This window comes from Enoplosus armatus, chromosome 13, assembly GCF_043641665.1.
Source record: "Enoplosus armatus isolate fEnoArm2 chromosome 13, fEnoArm2.hap1, whole genome shotgun sequence".
NCBI classification, from domain to species: domain Eukaryota; kingdom Metazoa; phylum Chordata; class Actinopteri; order Centrarchiformes; family Enoplosidae; genus Enoplosus; species Enoplosus armatus.
In genome coordinates, this window is record NC_092192.1 from 20843322 (window position 1) to 20865082 (window position 21761).

The 21761-nt window shown below is 43.0% G+C and overlaps 1 protein-coding gene across 3 annotated transcripts in view; it reads left to right on the top strand.

The window, feature by feature from the left end:
- The window catches only part of uvrag (UV radiation resistance associated gene), a 77206-nt gene that overhangs the window by 6782 nt on the left and 48663 nt on the right, over positions 1–21761 (top strand). For all 3 annotated transcript variants that reach the window (XM_070917431.1, XM_070917432.1, XM_070917433.1), the window contains exons 5-11: positions 806–880; positions 1005–1090; positions 7998–8103; positions 11013–11139; positions 16967–17051; positions 19874–19961; positions 20357–20417. In XM_070917431.1, coding sequence (XP_070773532.1) covers positions 806–880; positions 1005–1090; positions 7998–8103; positions 11013–11139; positions 16967–17051; positions 19874–19961; positions 20357–20417 — 628 coding nt within the window. The remainder of the gene's footprint in view (positions 1–805; positions 881–1004; positions 1091–7997; positions 8104–11012; positions 11140–16966; positions 17052–19873; positions 19962–20356; positions 20418–21761) is intronic.

Genomic DNA, 21761 nt, shown 5'->3' on the forward strand with positions numbered 1-21761 from the left:
TCAGATACTTCTCATCAAACCCAGTCTGCAATTCATTTCCTGAAGATTATACAAATAGCGATGACACTTGTAACGTGTCATTTATCAGAGCTCAAAATTTGAAAAGATGTAGAGTAGGAATGACTTTTGAAAACCGTTGTTTTACTGTAATGTGATGCAGTCTAGAATCTTTACACTGCAGTACAGACTACACACTAACAGGATGATTGCGACTGCGCTTCTCTTCGTCAGTTTACTTTAAGCATCTAAAATACAGAAAGCTGATATGCTGGACAATATATAACATTAGTGTAAACAACAATTTCCTCCACTGTAACAGACACTCAATACATTGCAACATTTTGACAGCAGTCAAAAGGCAAGAAATCAGCATTTGCTCCTCCATTTCTTTCACATACATTTCAAATATGTGGCGGTGGTGGTGAAGTAATTAGCCATTGTGTTGCAATGCTGCTCACCTCGGTAATGATGTTAAAATGAGAAGAAGTGTTTGCAAACACGTGTTGCATTGATTCAGTGATCTGCACGCTCAGTAATAAGCACTGAAACCTGTGCTAATGTGAGGTGTCTGTATTGTGAGGTCTGAACATGTTGTATTGGCACTTTGCATCGAGGGTTTTGCACTTTGAAACTCTGTTCTGTTGCCAAAGCAATCATAAAATAGCTCAATGTTACTGCCATTCTTCACAGTGAGACTATTTTCAAAGCTCGTAAAGAGTCTCATGCACATCCAGATGCACGCTGTCCTTTGTTCTCTCTGTCTCGGTCCCCACAATGAGCCTCTACTGCCTCACTTTGTCCACAGATTCGATCCAGGAATCCAAATGAGATCATATTTGGATTGAATGATGGCTACTATGCAGCTGACTTTGATCACAAGGTACAGCCTTGTGTCCATTTTCCAGAGCTTCTGCATCATAATGGCATACCCAGTCCTAATCTCATTAGCTTTATTTTTCGCTGTTTGGCATCTGCGATGAAACTCTGACATGTGGCTGTTGCAGGATCAGTCGGAGCGGAAGAAAAACAGTCTGCTTCAGGTCGACCAGAGTTCAGTCAGGAACTCCTACAGTGTTTTCTCCTTGCTCAGGTAAGATTCATGCCATGCAGCAGTATTATTATATCATTAGAACTCAACTTTCATCAAATGTATTACATCACCAGCTGCCTCTCCTCTGGAGCCTTATCTCTCATGTGCAGTGGATTTCAACTGCTTACAGTATATTTCATTTATTTTACCCACAGGTATTCTTTCTTCAAATAGATTTTTTATTTTGCATAATTGGTCATGTGGTTAGACTTCCTGCTATTATGTGTGTTGCATATTTTTTCTTGGGCATGTATTCCAGCAGATGGTGCCACAGGAACATTCTGACACATTAGCAATGAAGCTCTGTTGGCCTCAGTCACAAAGCCTGTAGTCCACACTGCATTTCTTGGACATGATGGGACAACTATATGGAGCATTTTAAGCTGTCTATCCCAAATGAGGGCACTTTATCATTAGACTCGGGATTGTGATTAGAGATAAGGTACGGATGTTGTTGACTGTGAAAAATGGTTGCAATACAATGTGCGACCACAAGGAGGAGACAGATGTGCTGAGTAAGATGCTTGTTAGAAGGGAAACCCTGGTACAGTAATTAAGAACTTCAGACAACACAAGGCAGTTCTGGCATCTGTTGACAAACATAGGCTTGTTGTGCTATATTTATATTTAAATGTGGTAGAATGTAAACACTGCTTTCAGCATCACCAGGGCTTCCCCCGAGGGAAACCCACTGTTAACCGTAGCCTGATCACTTAACAGCATAATTATACCCAGTTTTAACTAAATAAACGTGTTTCTGGAAGGTTCAAGTTGGACACGTTCAAAATAGGATAAGGATCCTGTCATTATGAGCATTACCAAGGCTTCCACTGACATTTTCCTACCATAAGAATTAAATAGGGGCACATAAATGTGTCGCAGGCCTTTGCAGTGTCAAGGACAAGGAGTTGGGCCAAAGCCGGCCGAACTTAGTGCTCCCTCATCTAGAAGTGGTCATGGTTTATGTTTATATGAGGGGATACCATTGCCTCCCCAGCAGCTTGCGGAAGAAAAAAAGCCCACTTTGTATCATAACTTTTATGACCTCTGCTCTTGCGTCTTCTATTATTGCAGCTTTCTTCCACATCCTCTTCTTCTATCCACACCCAGTGGGACTCTGTGAAGTTTAACACAGTTACATTGATCCCCCTCTTCCCACACACGGCTGTGCCTGCAGCTCCTCGCTCCTGTCAGAGTTTTTCCCTGGCTCAGTGCACTCATATGCACATGGTTTATGATTATGTACTGTAGAATGATTCATCAGATACTGTACACTCCAACAGGGATTATCCTCCCACCCCCCATGGTACATAACCATATATACCACTCAGTTTCTGACCTGCCGAGAGCTTTGTTTTTCAAAGTGCATTAACATTCTGAAGCACTCAGGTGGAGTGCTGCTCGTGGGTTGAAATCTCTGCTTTTGTTATTGGCTCACCTACGTGGTTGCATGCATTAATAGATTATATATAGCAACCATGTTTCTATGCCGCTGGCACTGCACCATGCATTGCCAGTTTTTCTTTTGGCGTTTCTGCTTTAATCGACAGCGACAGTATAGATGGACAGGAAAGAAGGGGGAGAGAGAGGTGATGACATGCAACAAAGGGCGTGACGTACCGCAGTAATAATACATGGTATGTTCTCTTCGTGGTCAGCCACCGGATCGTGCCTGCATTGACATTTTCATCATGTAGTTTTTTTCTCCCAGGAACAGTGATGCATGTCCACAGGGGACACCCACAGTGTCAGATATTCTCACCCAACTCTCTCCCTCTCTGCAAAGTGTCTTTTTCAGTGCTTTTAATGGAAAAGGATGAGAGCTGCTCTGATAAGAACACACTGGTCTTGATTAATGACGGTAATTTGTCAGCAGGTTCACAGTCTGCTTTTCAGCCCGGCTCTGGCTGACAACATGGTGATGTGGGCTTGCAAACACAACACGTCTCAGATGGAGAGATGAAGAGGGAGAGTACAGATCATCAATCAGCAAAGTCTTGTCTCTCCCAAAGAGTCTTCCAGGCTGAGAAAGACTCTGAGCCACATCCTACAAAGAGCTGGGCCCCTGTCTGGGCAGAAAGAGAGCCAGGAAGACAGTGACGAAGATGAACCAGCTGTTCAACAAAGTTGTTTTTTTTCCTTTTGTAGACACTATTAATACAGGTTTAGACATTCCTCAACCTCAAGTAGGCTGCTGTCTTACCAGGAAAAGTTTGATGTAAGAGAGGAAGGAAAACCCGATAGGACTGGTGGTAGAATCGATTTCCTGTCATCACATGACTGAGCCGTACATCGGACCAGTTGGATATTAACAGAAAGGAGAGTCTGGAAGAGTGACAGTGTGGTTGACTGCTCCAGTTTATAATAGTTAGAGGCCATCTTTTAGGGCCTAATGTGTTCTTGCACGTCACATTGAAGTGGTGTGTAAGAGGAAGTACTTGAGTGGCCCCGCAGTTCTTCCTCACAGCTTTTGAAAGCAAAGAGTTATGCACTTACTTTTAGATGTTAGATGACAACAAAACCATTGTAGATGCTGAATGTTGAAGGTCCAGTCTATTGTAACAGTGGCCCATGTGACACATGGTAAACATCATTCTTGAGGCGCAACTTTCACAGTTCAGCGCTGTGACAGATTAAACCTGTCTCAAACTCCTCGAGCCTAAAAGGGAAACTTTCTTTTTTCCCCCCCATGATCAGAGCCATATGTTGCCTATGTTTCCTGATCTTCTTTTGTATGCCCATATGTGGAGTATGCATGTAGGTACAGTATGTGTCAACAGAAGCAGTGCACAGTGATGGTGAAGCTCTGTGGGGGGTCTCTCGTGCCCCAGAGGCTGTTGAGGTGATAATGCTTTCCTGCAGGCAGCCCCTGAGGTCTGCTCACCTGCTGGTTGGACGCTGGCGGCCACAGCTCTCAGCCACGGGACGTTGTTGTGGCCCTGCATTAACCAGGCAGTTGGATCGAAGTCCACGGCTGACCCTGGGGTCTCAACCAGCAGCAACCAGACTACACAAACAAACTGACTGCCTAAGCTTTAAATCACCGTGGAGATACGATTGTGGATGCCCTTGTTTTCCTTTCACACCTCTGGAGTGGACTTACACAGAATCAAAGCAACCCCCATATACGTGATTTTAGAGGAGGTTTAAGGTTATTTTTTCAATTTAGGCAGTGGGCCTGCAACACCTACATTTTTTCAACCTGAGATTACATTCTCTCAAGGATAAGACCTCAGACATGTATTTTTTTTCCAGCTTGTCTGCCTTCCATTCTCACTACCTACCCAGTTCTTTCCTCTTATATTTCTCTCACTGTCTCCAGTGTTACAGCTTCTGTGGTGCTTGCCTTGCAGTGCTATCTCAGCTTGTTGATGTAGGGTTCATTCCTCCGGGTATACATTTCTATTATTTTTGTACATAAAACACTATTTTGTAGCTAAGCCTTTGCATCATTTGTTATTTGGCTAACTACACCAGGCAGCTTAAGTGACCGTGACTAACAGTTTGAGATTTTGAAGTGTAAGACAAGGGCAAGGAGCTTACGCTGATGACTGGGGATCCAAGCTTCTACAATTATCTGCAGAGTGCATGACCCCTTTTCGACCCTTTTGAGCCCAAAAATATCTTCTCTCAAAATCTCTTTGGCTTCCATGCATCTCTGTTGTAGTTGTCGTGTAAACATGGCTTATAGCAACTCAGCAGATTCCCACAAAACCCCATCAGCTTCGAGGAGTAGAAGTGCATATGCAGGCTCGCCAAAGAAACTCCAGCAGTCTTATCTTCCATTCCATGCAAATGGAGACAATGGTGAAGTGAATAGCAAGTGGTTAAATGTGTTGACATTCTTTGGCAATGAGATAGAGACAGAATTTAGAATTGTTTGTTGTGATTTTCCTACTGTGGTGCCATATGTTTTGTCCCTGGCAGAGGTGTGATAGTGGGACATTATCCTCAATTTGTTGTCACAAAATGTCCTAAAGCTTATTTTGAATTGCTTCATTGGCTGCCCTGTTCAGACTGTGGTGTTTGAAAAATGGTTGCTGGAAATGAATTCACTAAAGTCATTAGTCCTTGGGCTCGTTTCCTCTGACCCAGGTTTGTTTGACAAGTACATTGGGCACACTTGCAGGTGATGAACAGCTGGAAGATTTAGAATACTGTTGAGTTTGAACCAGTCGATTAATTTACCTGATTTGAATGCTGATTTCTGATAGGAGGGCACCATGTGTGCATTATTGCCTGTCTAGTGTGCTAGATCCTACCTGTTGCCTGCACCTCTTTCACTCCTTTTTCTCTATAACACACAAAAGGTGTATTTCTTAGAAACAAAAAGCTCTGCAGTGACATGGGTAAGGAATTGGAAGATTGTCTGCAAATAAGAAAGACCAACAGGTTTCATGCAACCATGTGCATAGTGAATTGACATCTTGTCATTCAAACCTCTCTGTTCAAGAAACAGTGCGACATGAGGCCTTACAATGTGGCCTACTTGATGTTTCCTTCTTAGTTTCTCTCAAATGAACAACAATGTACTCATGTCTTCTTCATGTCTTTCTCTGATTTATCCCGCTGGATCACAACACAGCATGTAAACCATGGCAAATATTTATTTCAAGATAATCAGTGAAGGTAAATGAACATGGGTCAGAGAGGCTGTCAGCTACACTGACCTCCAGCTTCACTGAAAGGATGTCAAAAAAGACTGGAAGGTCATGGGTTTAATCCATTTTCATGTACTTTATCTTAACATTTACCATTTTAACTTTGTATTTTCACTAAATCTAAAAGCCCCCATTAAAGATTTTCTACAAGAAAATAGATGCCTTCTGTTTATCAAAAAATCTGGAAGTTTCAAAAGCACAAGCTTCATCTGACACCCCTGCAGGATCTAGTGCCACGGTCAAAGGAGAAAATGTTATTGTTTTTCTGATGTTTATCGGCATCAAGGGTTGAGTGCACAGGCTCAGTCATAACTTCCTGCAAATCCCCTGGGGCAGTTGTAAGTTACCTCTCATGCCTCGCAAAGTTGTCATGGCTCGTGAGAAGGCGTTCTCTGGACAGTTGCCCAGCGATTTAAACTGCTGCCCCAATGAGGGTGCACAGTGGGAACCCCCCTGCCCCCTGCTGGTGCATAGGTTGTGATAGAGCCTGATGGGCAGGCGTTAGGCCAAGACTCAGGCAATGATAAGGGGGCAGACATGCGTGAAAAGGAGAGAGGAGATAACTATTCTCACCTGGGGGAAAAGGCCATATCAGATTCTACCATCGCAATCACCTAAACAGATGAAGCTGTCAAAACAGATTTGCCCTGATGTTCCAAAGGACTATCTCCAACTGCTATCGCTATCACCTCAGACAGATTAAAAAATGTGGGCAGAAAATATGGAATTATTTTCCTGTAGGACTCCTCCTGAAAGCTCTGTTTACGTCGTCATAGAAACATTTGTTTTCCGAGTTGATTTTCAGAAAGAGGCAATAATATCCAGAGGTGACTGTGTGAGTTTCATAACAAAAAACCCCTAGGATTTGTAAAATGACCCCACCAAGCTAGAAGCCTGTTAATAAGAGCCTCATACACTAAACCAGTGGTTCTCAATCTGGGGGGCATAGAGCCACTGCAGGGGGGGCATGGATGACCTCATACTGACCTGAATCATTACTTTTATTTCAAATTCAACTGGGCTCCTTATTTATTTGTTGCTCCTTCAATATTGTTGATCAGTGATAAGAATTCAGTCTGTTTGTGTCTAGAAGGGGCACACGACAGAAAAAAAGCTTGAGAACCACTGCACAAAATCCACTTGAGGCAATTTTTCACGGCAAGCACATACCTAAGGAAAACCCTTTTCACATCACCCCTATGACCCAATCCACAGGGTTAGGGTTCGGAGAGAAAGAAACATGCTAACAAGAAGAGATAGTCACATCTTGATTTGGGACCCAGACTGCTGCCATTCTGTGTCCATCAAGAAAGAAAGGTAACCAGCTCTCATGGCATAGGAATGACATTGAGACACTTAGCAAGAAGCGGATGATCTAACACCAGTCTGACAGTATGATTGCTGATTGCCAGTCCCCCCTTTCGTCTCTCCTCTGTAACTCATTCCCACCCATGGGTTGTTGGAGTCCCTTGGGGTGTGTTGAGAGGGGGCCGTGTCTCTCTTTCAATGGACTCTGGACTTGAAGAGAACATATTTGGAAGTTAATTGCCCCTATGATTGATGGTCTAAATAAGGCTGGCTTGTTATTAGCGTACTGATGTTGCTGTTCCCTATTTCAGTGGTGACAGTGACATGGCATTTGGAATAAGGCCTCCATCTTTGCGGTTTAAATTAATTAGTTGGCCTTTTAACGGTCGTCTTTGCTGTCTGGGGCTGATAGGTTCGGGATTATCGGACGACGTTTGATCTCATATTGTGGTTAGAATATTAGAACAATAATAGTGATTCAACTTTTGTTGTGATATTTGTGGTTTGTGGTATTTAAGAACTTGATCAGTCTGGTCTAATGAACTGTAGACTTTTATTATTAGGAATGTTCTCCATATTGTTTTGGTCCTTTTGTTTAATGTCAAAAAAACTTTTACAGTTTAGGAGACTCAGCAGTCGGGCCGAAAAAATGAAGGTCAACCCCAGTAAATCAGAAGAAGAAACAAGGAGGGATAACAAACACACTGCACAATGACTCTTTCACATGGGGACAATCAAAATGCTTATGATGCTCGCCAAACAGTCACTGTAAACATCCAAGCTAAATGAAATGAATTGCTGGTGTAATCATAACACTGATGCAGCCAGTCAGTTTAGTGGCCTCTTGGAAGCACAGTTTCAACATGGGGTTCTTGTGGTCCCGTGTGCTGGTTACGCACAATTATCTGGATGGTGACTTTGTGTTCTCCCCCCCGCAGGCTTCACACAGCCCAGAGAGCCATCAAGCAGACCCAAGTGACAGTGCAGAAGATTGGGAAGGAGATCGAGGAAAAGCTAAGGACGACAGCGGCCTGCACAGAGCGGGTGAGCACAGGCACCCATCAGCAGCGAATTCCAACTCATCAGCAACTTACCTTTTAAATCAGCAGCTTCTTTGCTTATTTCCAGTAGCAGGCAGTATTGTTTCATCAGCTTATGTTATTGTGGAAGTATGAAAAACGAGTTGAATTTCATGTTTTGACAAAATATATAAAGATGAAGTGCAATTTGAGATTTGATGTTTTCAAAGGATGTTCTTTAACACCAAAGAGCAGTAATTGTTTTGATCAGCGATAACAGGCCCATTGGCTTCCACACTGATAATAAACACCAGCAGGCTGTATTGTGCTGAAAACTTAACAGGATTTAAGAGCTTGTATCTCCCAAATCCCCAGATGTAATTGTAATGTAAAGTAATGTGAGATATAATTATACCCTTTGGGCAGCCATTGTTTCTTTTTGTTTTGATGGCTCAACTGAAAAGTGGAGAAAGAGCAATATCCCACCCGCCTCAATGATAATGCTTCGACCAAAATCCACTGTTTATGTTTCCACCTCCTGTCATATCCTCGACTAGGATCCACAGCAAAACATTTCTGGAATTGTCAACCGCACAGCTGTGAAAACTGAGCACTGATCCCAGGTTTGACACTGTGTTCACTGTAAACATTCACTTCAAACGCATCCCCCTCTCTTCGGCTGTTATAAAAGCCCAGAGGCTGTGACACTTTCGTGCTTTTATCCTCCAGGTAGACTTGCCTTTGGAAATAGCATTTTTCTGGCCACAGGATTTCATACCTTACATGCTGAAATTCATTTTGGGTGGCTGGGATATTTTTGTGTCCACCCGTGTTTCAAATCTACGGGAGTGTGTGTGTGTGTGTGTGTGTGTGTGCTTTTGCACAGATACCAAATTTAAAGGTTTTGAGTGCCTCTTTTGACAGCTGTTACAGCTGTTGCTTTCCATCATGCTCTCCATCGGCTTTTGATATGGCTCCTTTTTTTTTGTTCCTTTCCCCAGACCTTCGCCCTACCTATTAAAGTAGCTCCACTACAGCCTTCTCAAGCCTTCCCACAAAAACATTGAGGCTCCATTCTTTTGACACAAAGGATCCCTTTCAAAAGCTTGTCTCTGATATTTCCCCCTCAGCGAAACATTCCTTAAAACCCTTTTCAGAGCTCACATCAGCTAATAAATCACATAATCCTCGTCATCTACCTTTCTGTAAAACCCGACAACTTGGAGTGAGTGGAGCATTGTGTGGCTCTTCTATGGGTTTCCCTCTTTGACTTTGGAGAGCTCTGTACTATCCTTCTGTGCGCGTCATAGTGAGCATGGATCAAAGGGGGACAGAGTGGAGGCCACCAACCTCAGCGCATGGCCCTTTCACCCTCTCACCCACACTCTGCCATTAATCTGCTGGGTTATAACATGCCCCCCCCCCAGCCCCCAGCCCCCACGCCTGCTGCTTATTTACTCAGCTGACCCACTGCTGTTTGATGTTCAGTCGGAGTCAGACGGGCCCTGGTGGTGGGTTACAGTCTCACACTGACATGGCTGTGACCCACTTGTCAACTGTGCCGCTCAGTGAAAGTGTAGGAGGCTCATGGTTCGTGCCAAAGCCAGTGGTGGTTAACATGCAAGCATCAGGGTGCGACACATTGGAGAGATGGAGGCTCTATCTTGTCTTCTCTCTGCGAGTGATACCCTGCTCTGTTTTCGCCACAAAGCCCTCAGAAGTCTTCAAGAAGACGCATATCTGTGTTTCTTCTGATCCAAGCCACGATCACTATCTAGGTGTGTGTGTGTGAGATGCCACGGTCCTTGCTTGCAAACTACAGGATGAATAACAAGGCTGAATCTCTGTTATATTGCCGGCAAGCTCTCCCCCTCACATCTCTTCACTATCCATGTCATTCATATTACATGTCTTAGTCATCATCCACACAGTCCCTAAACTTAAATCTCTCTTTGCATGCTGTAAGGCTGCCCTATCCGCTCGTCCCACCTTATCAGTTTTCACTGTATGTTTCTCTCTCCCCTTCATCTCCTGTACACCACATCCGCATCCATCCGTCCGTGAATCCCTAGTGCTGTTCCTCGTTAGATGGTGAGACCACTGCAGGCTCCCCCTCTCCCAGATAGAGACATGAAGCCTGATGAAGGGACACCCTATAGAGCGGGCAAGATGTTGACTAATGACATGCACTCTGACGCTGCTGCCGGTCAGGGAGCATGTGGTGAGAGACGCCAGCCGAGGGTTGCGGGTACAGAGACAAAGACAGACACCCATCTGGAGTTGATGGGCTTGTCGTCTCTAACTTGGGTTTGTGTCCATCCACATGTTCAGGTTTTCTGTTTTTTTTTTAAATCTTGATCTCGTGAAAGGCAACGGAGCACACTTGGTCTTTGCCAGTCCCAGTAAGCTGTGTCAGTGAGCTAGCAGCTCATTGCAAATCAAAGCAAATCTCAAGGTCAGGAAATTACCAAACTGCCAGAGCACTGTTTGTGCTGGACGTTGTGCCACCACGAAAATAGGACCCTCACATCTTATCAAAGCATCCACTTGCGTGCAAACAGCCAGACCTCCACACCAGTTAACTCGCAGCCAGCCATTCCCATGACTTGGGCTCATTACTAAACCTTCTCACCTGTAACACTGATCTGAGAGCTCAGTGAGATGTTTCACATAGCCAAATTATTCTCCGTCTTTCTTGTCATTAGTTATTGACGGTGGATTGCGAGTATTTGTTCAGTAGATGTGCATTAAATCAATGCAACATGGGATCAGTCTGCGAAACCATGGCTTGTTTTTGAGGGAGCCAGTAGGATTTTAGAGGTCTTGATTAATTAATAAACACAAAAACTGGTTGTGACCACATACTAAACAATTTCCCTTCATCCTCTTTCTCTGTTTTCTCCCCATATCATTTGCTCTGTTTGCTCTGAGCAGAAGAAAGAGCGGGAGTGCATGCAGCTGCGTTTAGCTGTGCTACGTAGTGAGCTGCAGCGGCAGAGGAAGGCGCTGGGCAGGGAGATAGACCTGCGGCAGAAGGAGCGTGCACAGCTTCAGAAGAAAGGTAAAGCGAATGGGTACACATACAACATGTGCCTGTCAACCCCACACTACAAGTTTTATTGTTGGAAGCTTTTCCCCTGTGAAGTGGGGGATTGGACAGGGGTTATGGATTGATCTTAATTGCTTTGTTCATCCTTTGCACACACAGTATGATTATGGGTTATTGTTCAGTAGATTAATTTACACAGAAAATAATCAGGTGTTTCATGCCTGCAAATGTCATTTTGCTGCCTTGAGGGGAGAACAGTGCTCTTCTATTCCAATCTCTCACTTTTGCAGAAGTACAAGTGGCAGTCAGCCACAAGCAACTTAGCCAACAATGTGAATAGTGTACACACATAAGAGCACATCTATTCTGTGCACTCGATCAGTGTTATTACCTCTAAAATTATTGCTGGAGCTAACACGAACACATTGGTGGTAAGAGCAATGAAATGCTCTGGGCATTTAGCGTTGCATAAGTATCACATGAGATGTGGTGGACTATGTGTTCATTTTGGAGTACAGTAGAGTGTTGTCGCATACAGTTCAGTCAACCTCTGTCACGCTCCCAGTCAGAGGATTGGAGTCACTCAACACATACACACATATGTACACACATAGTGTACTGTATACAGAGCCATTCCTGTGGCTTTTTACGCAGCCAGTGCCAGGCCACTAATGCAACAGTGTTTGTGCAGGGGTGTCATTTAGTTAACCCTGTGAAGTCTGCAGCTCCTGACTCTGATGTCTGACAGCTGAGGAGGGTTTTACTGCTGCCTCTGTTCACAGGGAAATACAAGGCTTTTGAAAAGGCCGTGTTGGTGAAGCTTGGGTTGACAAATGTACTTGCACACATAAGCCCAAACACATATGCAGGTCTACAGTACACAGGTATGCTTAATACTAAATATGAAATACTTTTTTATGATCGCATGTACCCACAAGTTGTATATTGTAATTTCAGTGTATTTTTGGCACCACATTTCTTTTTTCAACTTTAGTTACCTCTGTCTGATATTTAGTTATGTGTTTTTCATGGTGCTTAATAGTAGCAACATACACCCACTGCACTGCACAGTGAGCCTTTTGATGGCTTTACTTTATACTGTAGAATGAGAACAAACACCCAGTAGCTACCAAATCAGAGTAATAATAAGTTGCACCCTGATTGTTGTATGTTGGAGAGTGAACCTGTTCCTGTGCAGCTTTCCAAAACACATCGTATGCGCTGACTAGATATATCTCAGATCTACTGCCATCAGCACAGAGTGTTTGTCTTAAAGTAGGCCAAGTGCTCTCTATAGGGTCCTCCGTGTTAGTAAGAGCAGCTTCCTGTTTGGCCAATGGGCAGAGCACCTCACTGAGATATCCTCACTGCACATGCGTGCAGACACACACACACACACACACACAAAGGCAGCACTAAGACGGGTTCAGGGAGAAGTTTCCTTTGTGCTGCGGTCCTAAAAAATGGCCGTTAATCCTCTGCCTCTTTACCTGTCACCACTCCATCTCCAGCCAAAAGAACTCGCTGCTCTCCTTCTCTGCAGCTCATTGATGGCTTTTTTCCAGACTGGACAAGTGCTTATTAAGGAACAGATGAAAAAAAAAATCCTTCAGCTGGTTAAAGAGGGAGAAGGTATTTTAGGATAAATTGAAATGCTGTAGCTGAAATGGGCTGTGCTGACAATTGTGTTGTTTTTTTCCCAGGCTCATAACTCAAAAGCCAAAAGCCATATGCTGCCGAGCTCTGCTGTACTTCCAGCTTGTTGTTTAACTCTTCCAATCAGCCTGCACATATTCATTTGTTTCACTATCGGGGGAAAAAAAGCCTGCATTCATTACAGACAGGATACTCGGAGACAGGTGTTTACAGTATTTCATACAGCAGCTGATTTTGTCTCTGATTATATTTAGATTGGCACCGCAACGTGTTTGTTTCATCTGATCTCATCGTTCATTTTGGAGACACATATGCTTTTATCAATTTCAGCTTCAATTTCATTTTGAAACTTTCCTCTGGAGACTCTTGTGTGTCAAAACACACACAAAGTTGAAGAGGCAAAATGAATCCCATTCAGTCATATGGATTGCTCATCAGACAAGCTGGTGGCTGAGGACCGATTATTTATATACCCCTTTAATGTCAATGTTGATTCAATTAGAGGCGAGTGTTTCATTTGTTGAATTTTCACACATTCCAGTGCTTATTAGATACAGGCTTCCTTGAAAGTTTTATTGACAGTTTAACAGAATGTGTAAGTGCATTGCTATGTAATATATCCCCAGAGGGCATCCTGTATGGACTGTTAATCTCCATTCTTCGTCATACTCTTTAAGGCTCTCATCCGTACTTGGCTGTGTGGTCTTCCCATCTCTCACACAGTCATAGGGTCCATTAGCAAATAACTCTTATCAACCTGTTATTCCAAGGAAACCGGCCTCTCTCAAAACAAGGGGTCCGGAAAAGCCCCAAACATACGGTGGAGGTTCTGCAGGTGTGTTTGTCTGCATGTGAGCCAGCGATGAGATGAAAGTTAGGTGTCCGCATCTTTGTAAAGTAACTGTTACAATGGCGTTATAGACTTGCTGATGCCTATGCTGTCTTCATCTTTGTTCCGGTGTATGTGCTCCCTCTTTGCCATCGTGGACAGTGTTGGCATAATAAATACTGAGCAACATCAGCAGTCTGTATCATCCCGATGACAGGTTAACCACTACCTGCTCAGTGCCCGCTGATTTACAGCAATGGCACTGAAATCATAGTGTGTAGACTTGAGAGAAGCTGTTGTTTTTCACTTCTCCTGCACATGCTCACATACTCACGCTGAGTCTACTGCGTGTCCGTCGCACAGTCCATAACAGAGGACATATGAGCATGATCACAGTTTTTTTTCCTTCTTCACAGCTGTGAATTTAAAATAAAAGTCTTACTTTCCTTCCCCCCAGAATTAATGGGTTTGGTTTTGGTGGGGTCACACTCTTGTCACAATTTCCTCCTGTCTAATTTCCCTCCTTCCACCTTGAGCAGACGACATAAATCAGGTCTGTGAACGGCGTTTATTGTACTTAGTAACGGTAGTTATTCTCACGCTCTGTAACACAGCCAGGGCTCCCGACCAATAAATGTCAGTGGTTGGGTTTCTCAAGTGTGAGGACCACAGATTTGTGAAGGTATGGTGTGTGGAGGTATTTGTCACCTCAGAGAAAAGGTCTCATATTGAAGCTATCATCATTAGGGCTCCTTTAGCAGCAGCTCAGCTTTACACATTGACATCCTTCAGTTGGCTGCCGTCTTGGCTGAGGAAAAGGGTTGACAGGTGCTGCAGACCAACACTCTGCATAATGACTCATTAGGATGTCTTTCTACGTATTCCCTGCTTGTTTGTTAACCCCCCTGGCATCCCACTCTGTCTCTATGTCACAGTCAAACCTTGTCCTCATATAGCATGAAGAGCCTTTACAGTTGTTTTCTGACATCTTCATAATGATTGAACTTCCCCCAGACACTAGTACAGTTTATTCCTTTGAAACAGTTGAAACAATGCTCTTCAGCTCATTTAACTGGTTGTGGTACGTTGTGGTTATGTTTTGAGCTGATGGAATGCATTATTCGCACTATATTAAAGCCATTTTTGTTGTCATCATTTTACACAGCTGCATTGAATGCTGCATGGATGAAGAAAGTCACAAAGTGCTAATTTAACATGCTTTTTGATAAACTGTAAGATCATTTACAGCTTTTGATGGGAATCAGATTATATACGCCTCTTTAAACATTCTGTATTTGGGATTTTGCGGTGAACATTTTGCTGTGTAATTTATGACTAACTGTTTCTCAATATCCTCAGTGATCAATTGTGCTTTGCTCAATTTGGGTCAAGATCCTTTTCTTTTAAATTATAGACCCACAAGTTATAGATTTAAAGTACCACAGAGAGAAAATAGTTTTTTTTTTTTTTTTTTCACCAGTCCAGTGTTGTTTCTGTTTATGTGATGAATCCACTCGGAACCTCTGTGCATTCGCTGATGTTAATTGATGTTGAGTGTCACTGTGAGTGACGCTGACGCTCACGTGGATCAGAGTGTCACTTTTAATGGCCTTAGAAACAGTTCCAGACCTCACCCAGTCCATGGAAACCCCAGGTGTTACACAGAGGTCACTAAGGTCAGGCCATTCTGAGCAAACCTTGAAACCAGCAGAGTGATTGTCCATTTTGCAGCTTGATTTCCGTCAGAATCCCACAAAGCCTGCCGTCTGCTGACCGTACATTGTCTCATGTCAAAAATGAGAAAAGCCATAGTGAGCTCCCGGACTGATTCATGTTCGATCATCATTTTTCAACATCAGATCCACCAGCAAACGGGACAGCCTTGTAGCATTATAAAACAACAGCACGTTTTTGGAGCCGACAGCCACCACTCATGTTTGATTTGGAAGATAATGAATCGACACACAAAGCAGCCAGAATGCTGCATGTACGTTGCCACGGTACTTGCTGTAGTTTGTCTGTCCACACTGCGATGCAAACTGGAACAGGTTAGAGGGATGAAAGGATGAGAAGATGGATGGATAGAACAGATAGGACAGAGCTGGGCATTACATGAAAGCAAGAGCCCATGCAGTTCGTGTTAAATATGTTTTCATGTCATCGCTCACAACAGAGGGAAGGCCTGTCTGATCTCCCTGTCTTACACTATCTGTCTTCCTAGCTAATCTGATAGAGATACTTCTGAGGGCATCTCTTCTTCCACCCTTATGATGTCCGTTTGAGCAGCATGGATGTGAGTGGAAGTATGTGATGAAAAGGAGGTCATGTAATCCATCTGATCAAACATGATATATGATATGATATAACATCATCTTAATTGCTCAACACTCACTTTTCTGCCAGCTGTTGCTGTCATCCCATTTGACTGAGGGTGGATTTTAGGCTTAAGTAGGACTTGAAACATGAAATTCTCCAAAAAACTGTTTCTTTTTTGTTTTGATGGTTGAGTCTCAATTCTATTCCTGGCTGTTCACACCAGAAGTGTGTGTGTGTGTGCGCTCTTCTCTCCCACTCTGTCTTTAGACACAACTCCGATAAGCCTGATGGTCAGTCGCACAGTCCTTTAAGACCGTTGAGCTCTTAATTAGGACAGCCTTTGCCTTTTTCAGCTTGAAACAAGTCCTGTTTATTCTGGAGTGTGAAGGAGAAATGCAGATAAAAAGTTATTCTCAATCTACCTGTCTACCTATTTACTTACAATGGGGGTGATATGTAATCATTGCTGCAGAGCAGAACCCATTACACATTTCAAAATGAAGTGCTGAACATTAAATCATAGAATTATTAACAGACATGTTTTTTTGTGTATGCATTAAATTGTCAAACCTCTTGTTTGTTTGGAACCTAAGGTCATGTATCTGTTGCATTTGACTGCCACCCCACCATCCGTAATGCTGCATGAACACAGATTAGAGAAATATTCTTCTACAACCCTAAATTATACTTTGCTTCTTTCCGGTTTGATGCTACACTGAGTTATTGTGAGCTTGCCAATATGGCAGCTACACAACTTCCACAAGCTGTATCATCACGGCCCCTTATCTGTCAGATTTTATTTATTTTCCCAGCTCTGTATTTACAGAGTCTGACAAATCCTGTAATTTGCATACATATGTTGTTTGGTTTTATGTGGTGTCAAAAGGAAATGGTTTTTGGCCTCATCAAAAGAGCTGTTTGATCTTGTTTGGGGTTAACAGTGGATGGCATCCAACCAAACACGAGCCCACCTGGCTGTTCAGATGTAGCAGAACAGAACACGCACACCTGATAATTTACTCTTTCTGTCTCTTTCAGAGGAAGCGTTCTCTGCTCAGCATGAGAGTCTGAAGGAGGAGAAAGAATCTTTAACCAAGCTGCAGAAGGAATGCACTGCCAAGAGGTATGTGTCAACCTGTAATTAGCTATTGCTTTATTTCTGCATAGCAGACACACTTTTTAAATGCATGTATCCCTGTCAGCTAGACATTACCCAGAGGCCACTGAATAATGTGACCCACTGCGAATTGTGATGAGACTACACCCTCCCTGCCTCCACCTTGCTCTTTCAAAACAAGGGGATTTCTTTTGCGGTTGGTGCTGCCCATTTTTGTGTGTTCTCAACGGAGAGTTTGCACTTCGTGCTAAAAAGGCTGTTGGCCTGTGTTTGCCTTGGCCTGCGGGCAGATGTGTGCGGCGGGTGCCGATGCTGGATACGACTATCTTTGTCTGAGAAGTACCTGGCAGTCACAGAGGGTAAACCAGATCCCCAGGAAGGCCAGCAGGGGCCTAGAGACCCAGCAAACAGGAAATTAACACCGACGCTTGTACATCTGCCTAACATCCATTCCTTGGAAATATCTGTGTCGTTAATGTTTTTTCATGGAAATGTTAACTCCTAGCTATGGAGAGGTTAAACTGAGCATGCACACTTTTTGTCTAGCCTTTTCCCATCCCTGTTTAATATTTCACAGCTGCTGTTGAACAGCTTATCTCACAAAAATGGGGCTAAAAGACATCAGTCAGGGTATCTTCAATTGTACTATCTTTAGTTGTATTAGCTGTAGTTCTAATATCTTTAGTAATATTAGCTGTAGGTGTACTATCTTTAGTTGTATTAGCTGTAGTTGTCGAGTTGAGTGTACTTTTTGAAGGCATGAAAGTAATTTACTTTGCCTTTCTAGGTTGCAGTAGCCTACTTGAGGTGTTAAACCAACTCCCCTTTGGTCACCAGTGGTTTTATTGTACAAGTTGATGTACATGTGCTTTGCTTGAGTATTTCCATAGTGCTACTTTATACTTCTGCTCCAATACATTTCAGAGGGATATGTTGTACTTTTTACTTTTGCAGATTAACATAAAAAACACATGATACATTTATGGAATACATTGCATTGTTAAAGATTAAACCAACCTTTTTGGCTCGTGAACCCTTTCAGTAAAGCAATGTCTGGTTGGGGCCTCCTGTCATGTTTCACGTGTCTATGAGTTGTTAGCAGTTCTACCAAAGCGTTCCCCTCTAAACTTCTCACATGGTTTCATTTAAGGAACTGTGGGGAGAGGTCAAATTATCAAATATTTCATAAAAAAAAGACTGAGATTGGAGAAAAGTGAAAATTAATACAAATTTGCGCAGCAAAACTTTGTTTTTCTTCTTTCCTACCACATTAATCATCTCAAGACCCCTCGGATTTATCTCGTGACCCTTTGAGAGCCCCTAGACTGAGAACCACTATGTGTGTATTTGCTTACTCATGCCAGCTAAATGTAGATTAACACAAAGTATTTTATTTGTGAGCATACAGTAAGAAGGGCTGTGGAAAACGTGACTTTGCATGTTTTAGGAAAGCAGTTTGTGAAGGGCTTGGACCATAACCAGTCAGGCAAACGCCTGCTGGTCAGATGAGTGATTTTAGATCAAACGATCATTACACACCAATCTGTCTCCTCTTTCACTTGTACAAAGCCGCCGCACACTGGGAAGGGAAATGATAAGAGACTGCTAACCACAGGCAAAGCCAAAACGGAAATTCAAGTGAAAGGCGAGAAGCGTAGATCGGAGGGTGCATCACATTCAATAACCATTTCCCCCCCAAAATCCCTTTTCATCTGCATGAAATGATGGGCTATTACCCACACTGCTCCACAAGTACTGGTGTAAATATTGTAGGGACACCCAAACTGTCCCAACTCACTCGCACACACCGTTCATACAAAGCAGCCGATCATCTGTGTTACTCAGACATAAGCAGTCACAGGAATAACTGGAAGAGACTTTCTTAAACGCAGGGCTTATTGTTTTTTTAGCTGCAGAGATGTTTTAAGTTTTGAATGTGTTTGACACAACTCAATAACTAGATGCATTTTACACGCACAGTCTTGTATTCTGTGTAAATCCACCTTTACTCTCAGCAGTAGCCTTTAAATCACCTGCACTCACCAGGTTTCCTAAATAATATAATATTGTTGTTAGACTTGGCCGGGACATCCAACAGGCCCTTTGTTTTCTACCACTTCAAAAAAAAAATCTAGAACACCATGAAAGTTTTTTGCTTTAAATAGGGAAAGGCAGGGAAATTCATTACTTTCTCCACAAAAGTCTGAACTTCTGCCATGTTTGAGTATATTGTGATATTGTTATTGTTAAAGGAATGAGAATTCTTTCCGTAAAAACTCTGACACAGTGTTACTTAATCAAACCGGTCAGACCCCAGTACTTGTCACTGTAAGGCAAATATGCAGACTCTGTTCTGAAAGTGGGACAAGCTGGGCTTGGTTGACCCCGCACAACTAACAGTGACTGTCCTATTATAGATATAAACTGGCTAGCAAAATGGCAGATGAGTAGCTCTCATCCATACAAGGTCTAAACAAAAGCAGAGTGGGCTAATGTTCTCCTCAGACCAACATTAACCTGCTCCATCATTATGCTGCATCAATAAATTCTCCTCTGTTGGTCATGAATCTTTTATATTCTCACTGACGTTAATTACCTGTGAGCCTTACAGTGGGTCCCTGTGGAGCAGTAACTTGCCTGGATCATGTCCACTTCCTCCCATCTCTTCAAGCTTCACCCCTTCCCTTACGATCTCGTCTCTGCTCTTTCTCTAGTCCCTCCTTTGCCTTACCACTCCCTGTGTCCTCCGCTCTTAACTGCAGCTTTTGTCTTTTTCTGCCAGCCGGTTGCTAATTGTGTCGTCCTTGTGTCTGGTTTTGTGTCCCCAGAGAGCAGTTCCTCAAGTCCAACGCCCAGCTCACCTTCCGCTGTCGTCAGCTCCTCTCTGAGCTTTCCTACATCTACCCCATTGATGTGGTGAGTTGGACCTGATGGTGCACTGCTGCACAACACATTGTTGACAAGGCAACTGCAAAGAATAATCTGGTTAGAAAACCAAGGCTTTGATAAAGCAGAAATGGTGCAGATAATTATGCGTTTATTATAATAATGTCCTCCAAAGTCATCACCTTTCTGTTTAACGTGCCTCACTGATGGATATTAGTCACTCTGTTTTCTAAAACATTTAGCACACAAGCTACATTTTTTTAAATGCTGACACCACTAGACAATGACAGAATGATTTAAAGCAAGTGCCTCCGCCCCGTGGCAAAGCTGGTGTTTCGTCCCACATGGGGGTTTCATCTTGTCTGGGTCTCTTTCTCCTGTCTGATCATTGTCTCTGATATGAAACCTCTCATTTAATTCCACAGGCTAATCAGTCAGATTATGTCATCTGCGGAGTGAAGCTGCCAAACTCTGAAGACTTTCAAGGTAATTTATTATGTGCTGTGGTGAGGCGTGCTGAACAAATGTTTAACCTTAGCTTTAATGCGTGTGGTTATATGTAGATGTTTGGTGAAGCGAAGCAATGTAATATTTTCCCATTTGAAGGCTGATGATCTCATAGAAAAAGTATCCATGATATCATACGTTTGGCCACCGTAGATGGCAATTTGACATTACTGTGCTAACGTATTACAGTCTTTAACGGGCACAAATGACATAATTTTATAATTACCGGTATGTCATTTTACTGCATAAAAGACATAATGACATAATTGTCATCATCAGTAGGGAGTTAATAGTTTTACTAGCTGGGAGAGGTTGACATTCCTCTTTACTCTAGTTCTCTACAATCAAAATCACAATGTACACACACATAACAATATGTCTTACTGTGTGTGAGATGAGTTAGCAATGATTGAGCACCAACGTAATCACTTTCCTGTCAAAGACGGCCTTTGAGTTCCAATGAACAGACCCGCACGCACAAACCGTCCTGGGTGTATTTTTGTTTCTTTTGTCCTTTTATTCTCCTCCTGACATGGTTTCACATTTGCATCAATTCATTTCTTATCTGTGCAGTAAAAAGAGAGACAGAATTAATGGATAACTTTACAGGAAGTGTTTCTGTAATTCATTGTGCCAACACGGACAGGGGCCCATACTGATCTAGCAAAAAAAAAAAAAAAGGGCTAGGACCGAGAAATACAGAAATACAACATGGTTCAAAGTTTAGGTCGGTTTGCATTCTTCTGGTTTTTGAACACTTAGCCTTTCTGGTTTCTTGTTGGCTGCTGTTGGAGGAGTTGTTCAGCACTACCACAGTCTTATAGAGTCTTGTCACAAGATGCCGTTATATCTGGTTCCACCGCCCTGATGAGACACAGTCACAAAAACCACATGGTTTAATATCAAAGATGCAGTGTTAGGCAACAGAACGTTGAAAAAAAGTTTTGCCAGCAGGCAGTTTCAACCACAAAGCCCTTGTTATCATGTTGGTGTGGTAGGTTAGAGTAAGGGTCACGCTGTATGTGCCATGATAAATGGGATTTGCTGTCACAGCAAGGGGAACTTGATGACTTCATGACCCCTCAATACCTCACATGAATTGATGGGAGGGGGCGGGTGGAATGGGTAATGAATGGTTAGCTTTGGTCCGGAGTACTTGTCTAATACTGAGAACACACTGGCCACTGTCCACTCAACATTCTCCAGTTCCCCTTCCTCACAGCTGGTGAGACCCAGCAGGCTTCTGAACCCATAATTCAAAAATACCACTCCCAATCTCCTCCGCTCCCCGCTGTCACACTCCACCTGTTAGCATCTTTTAAG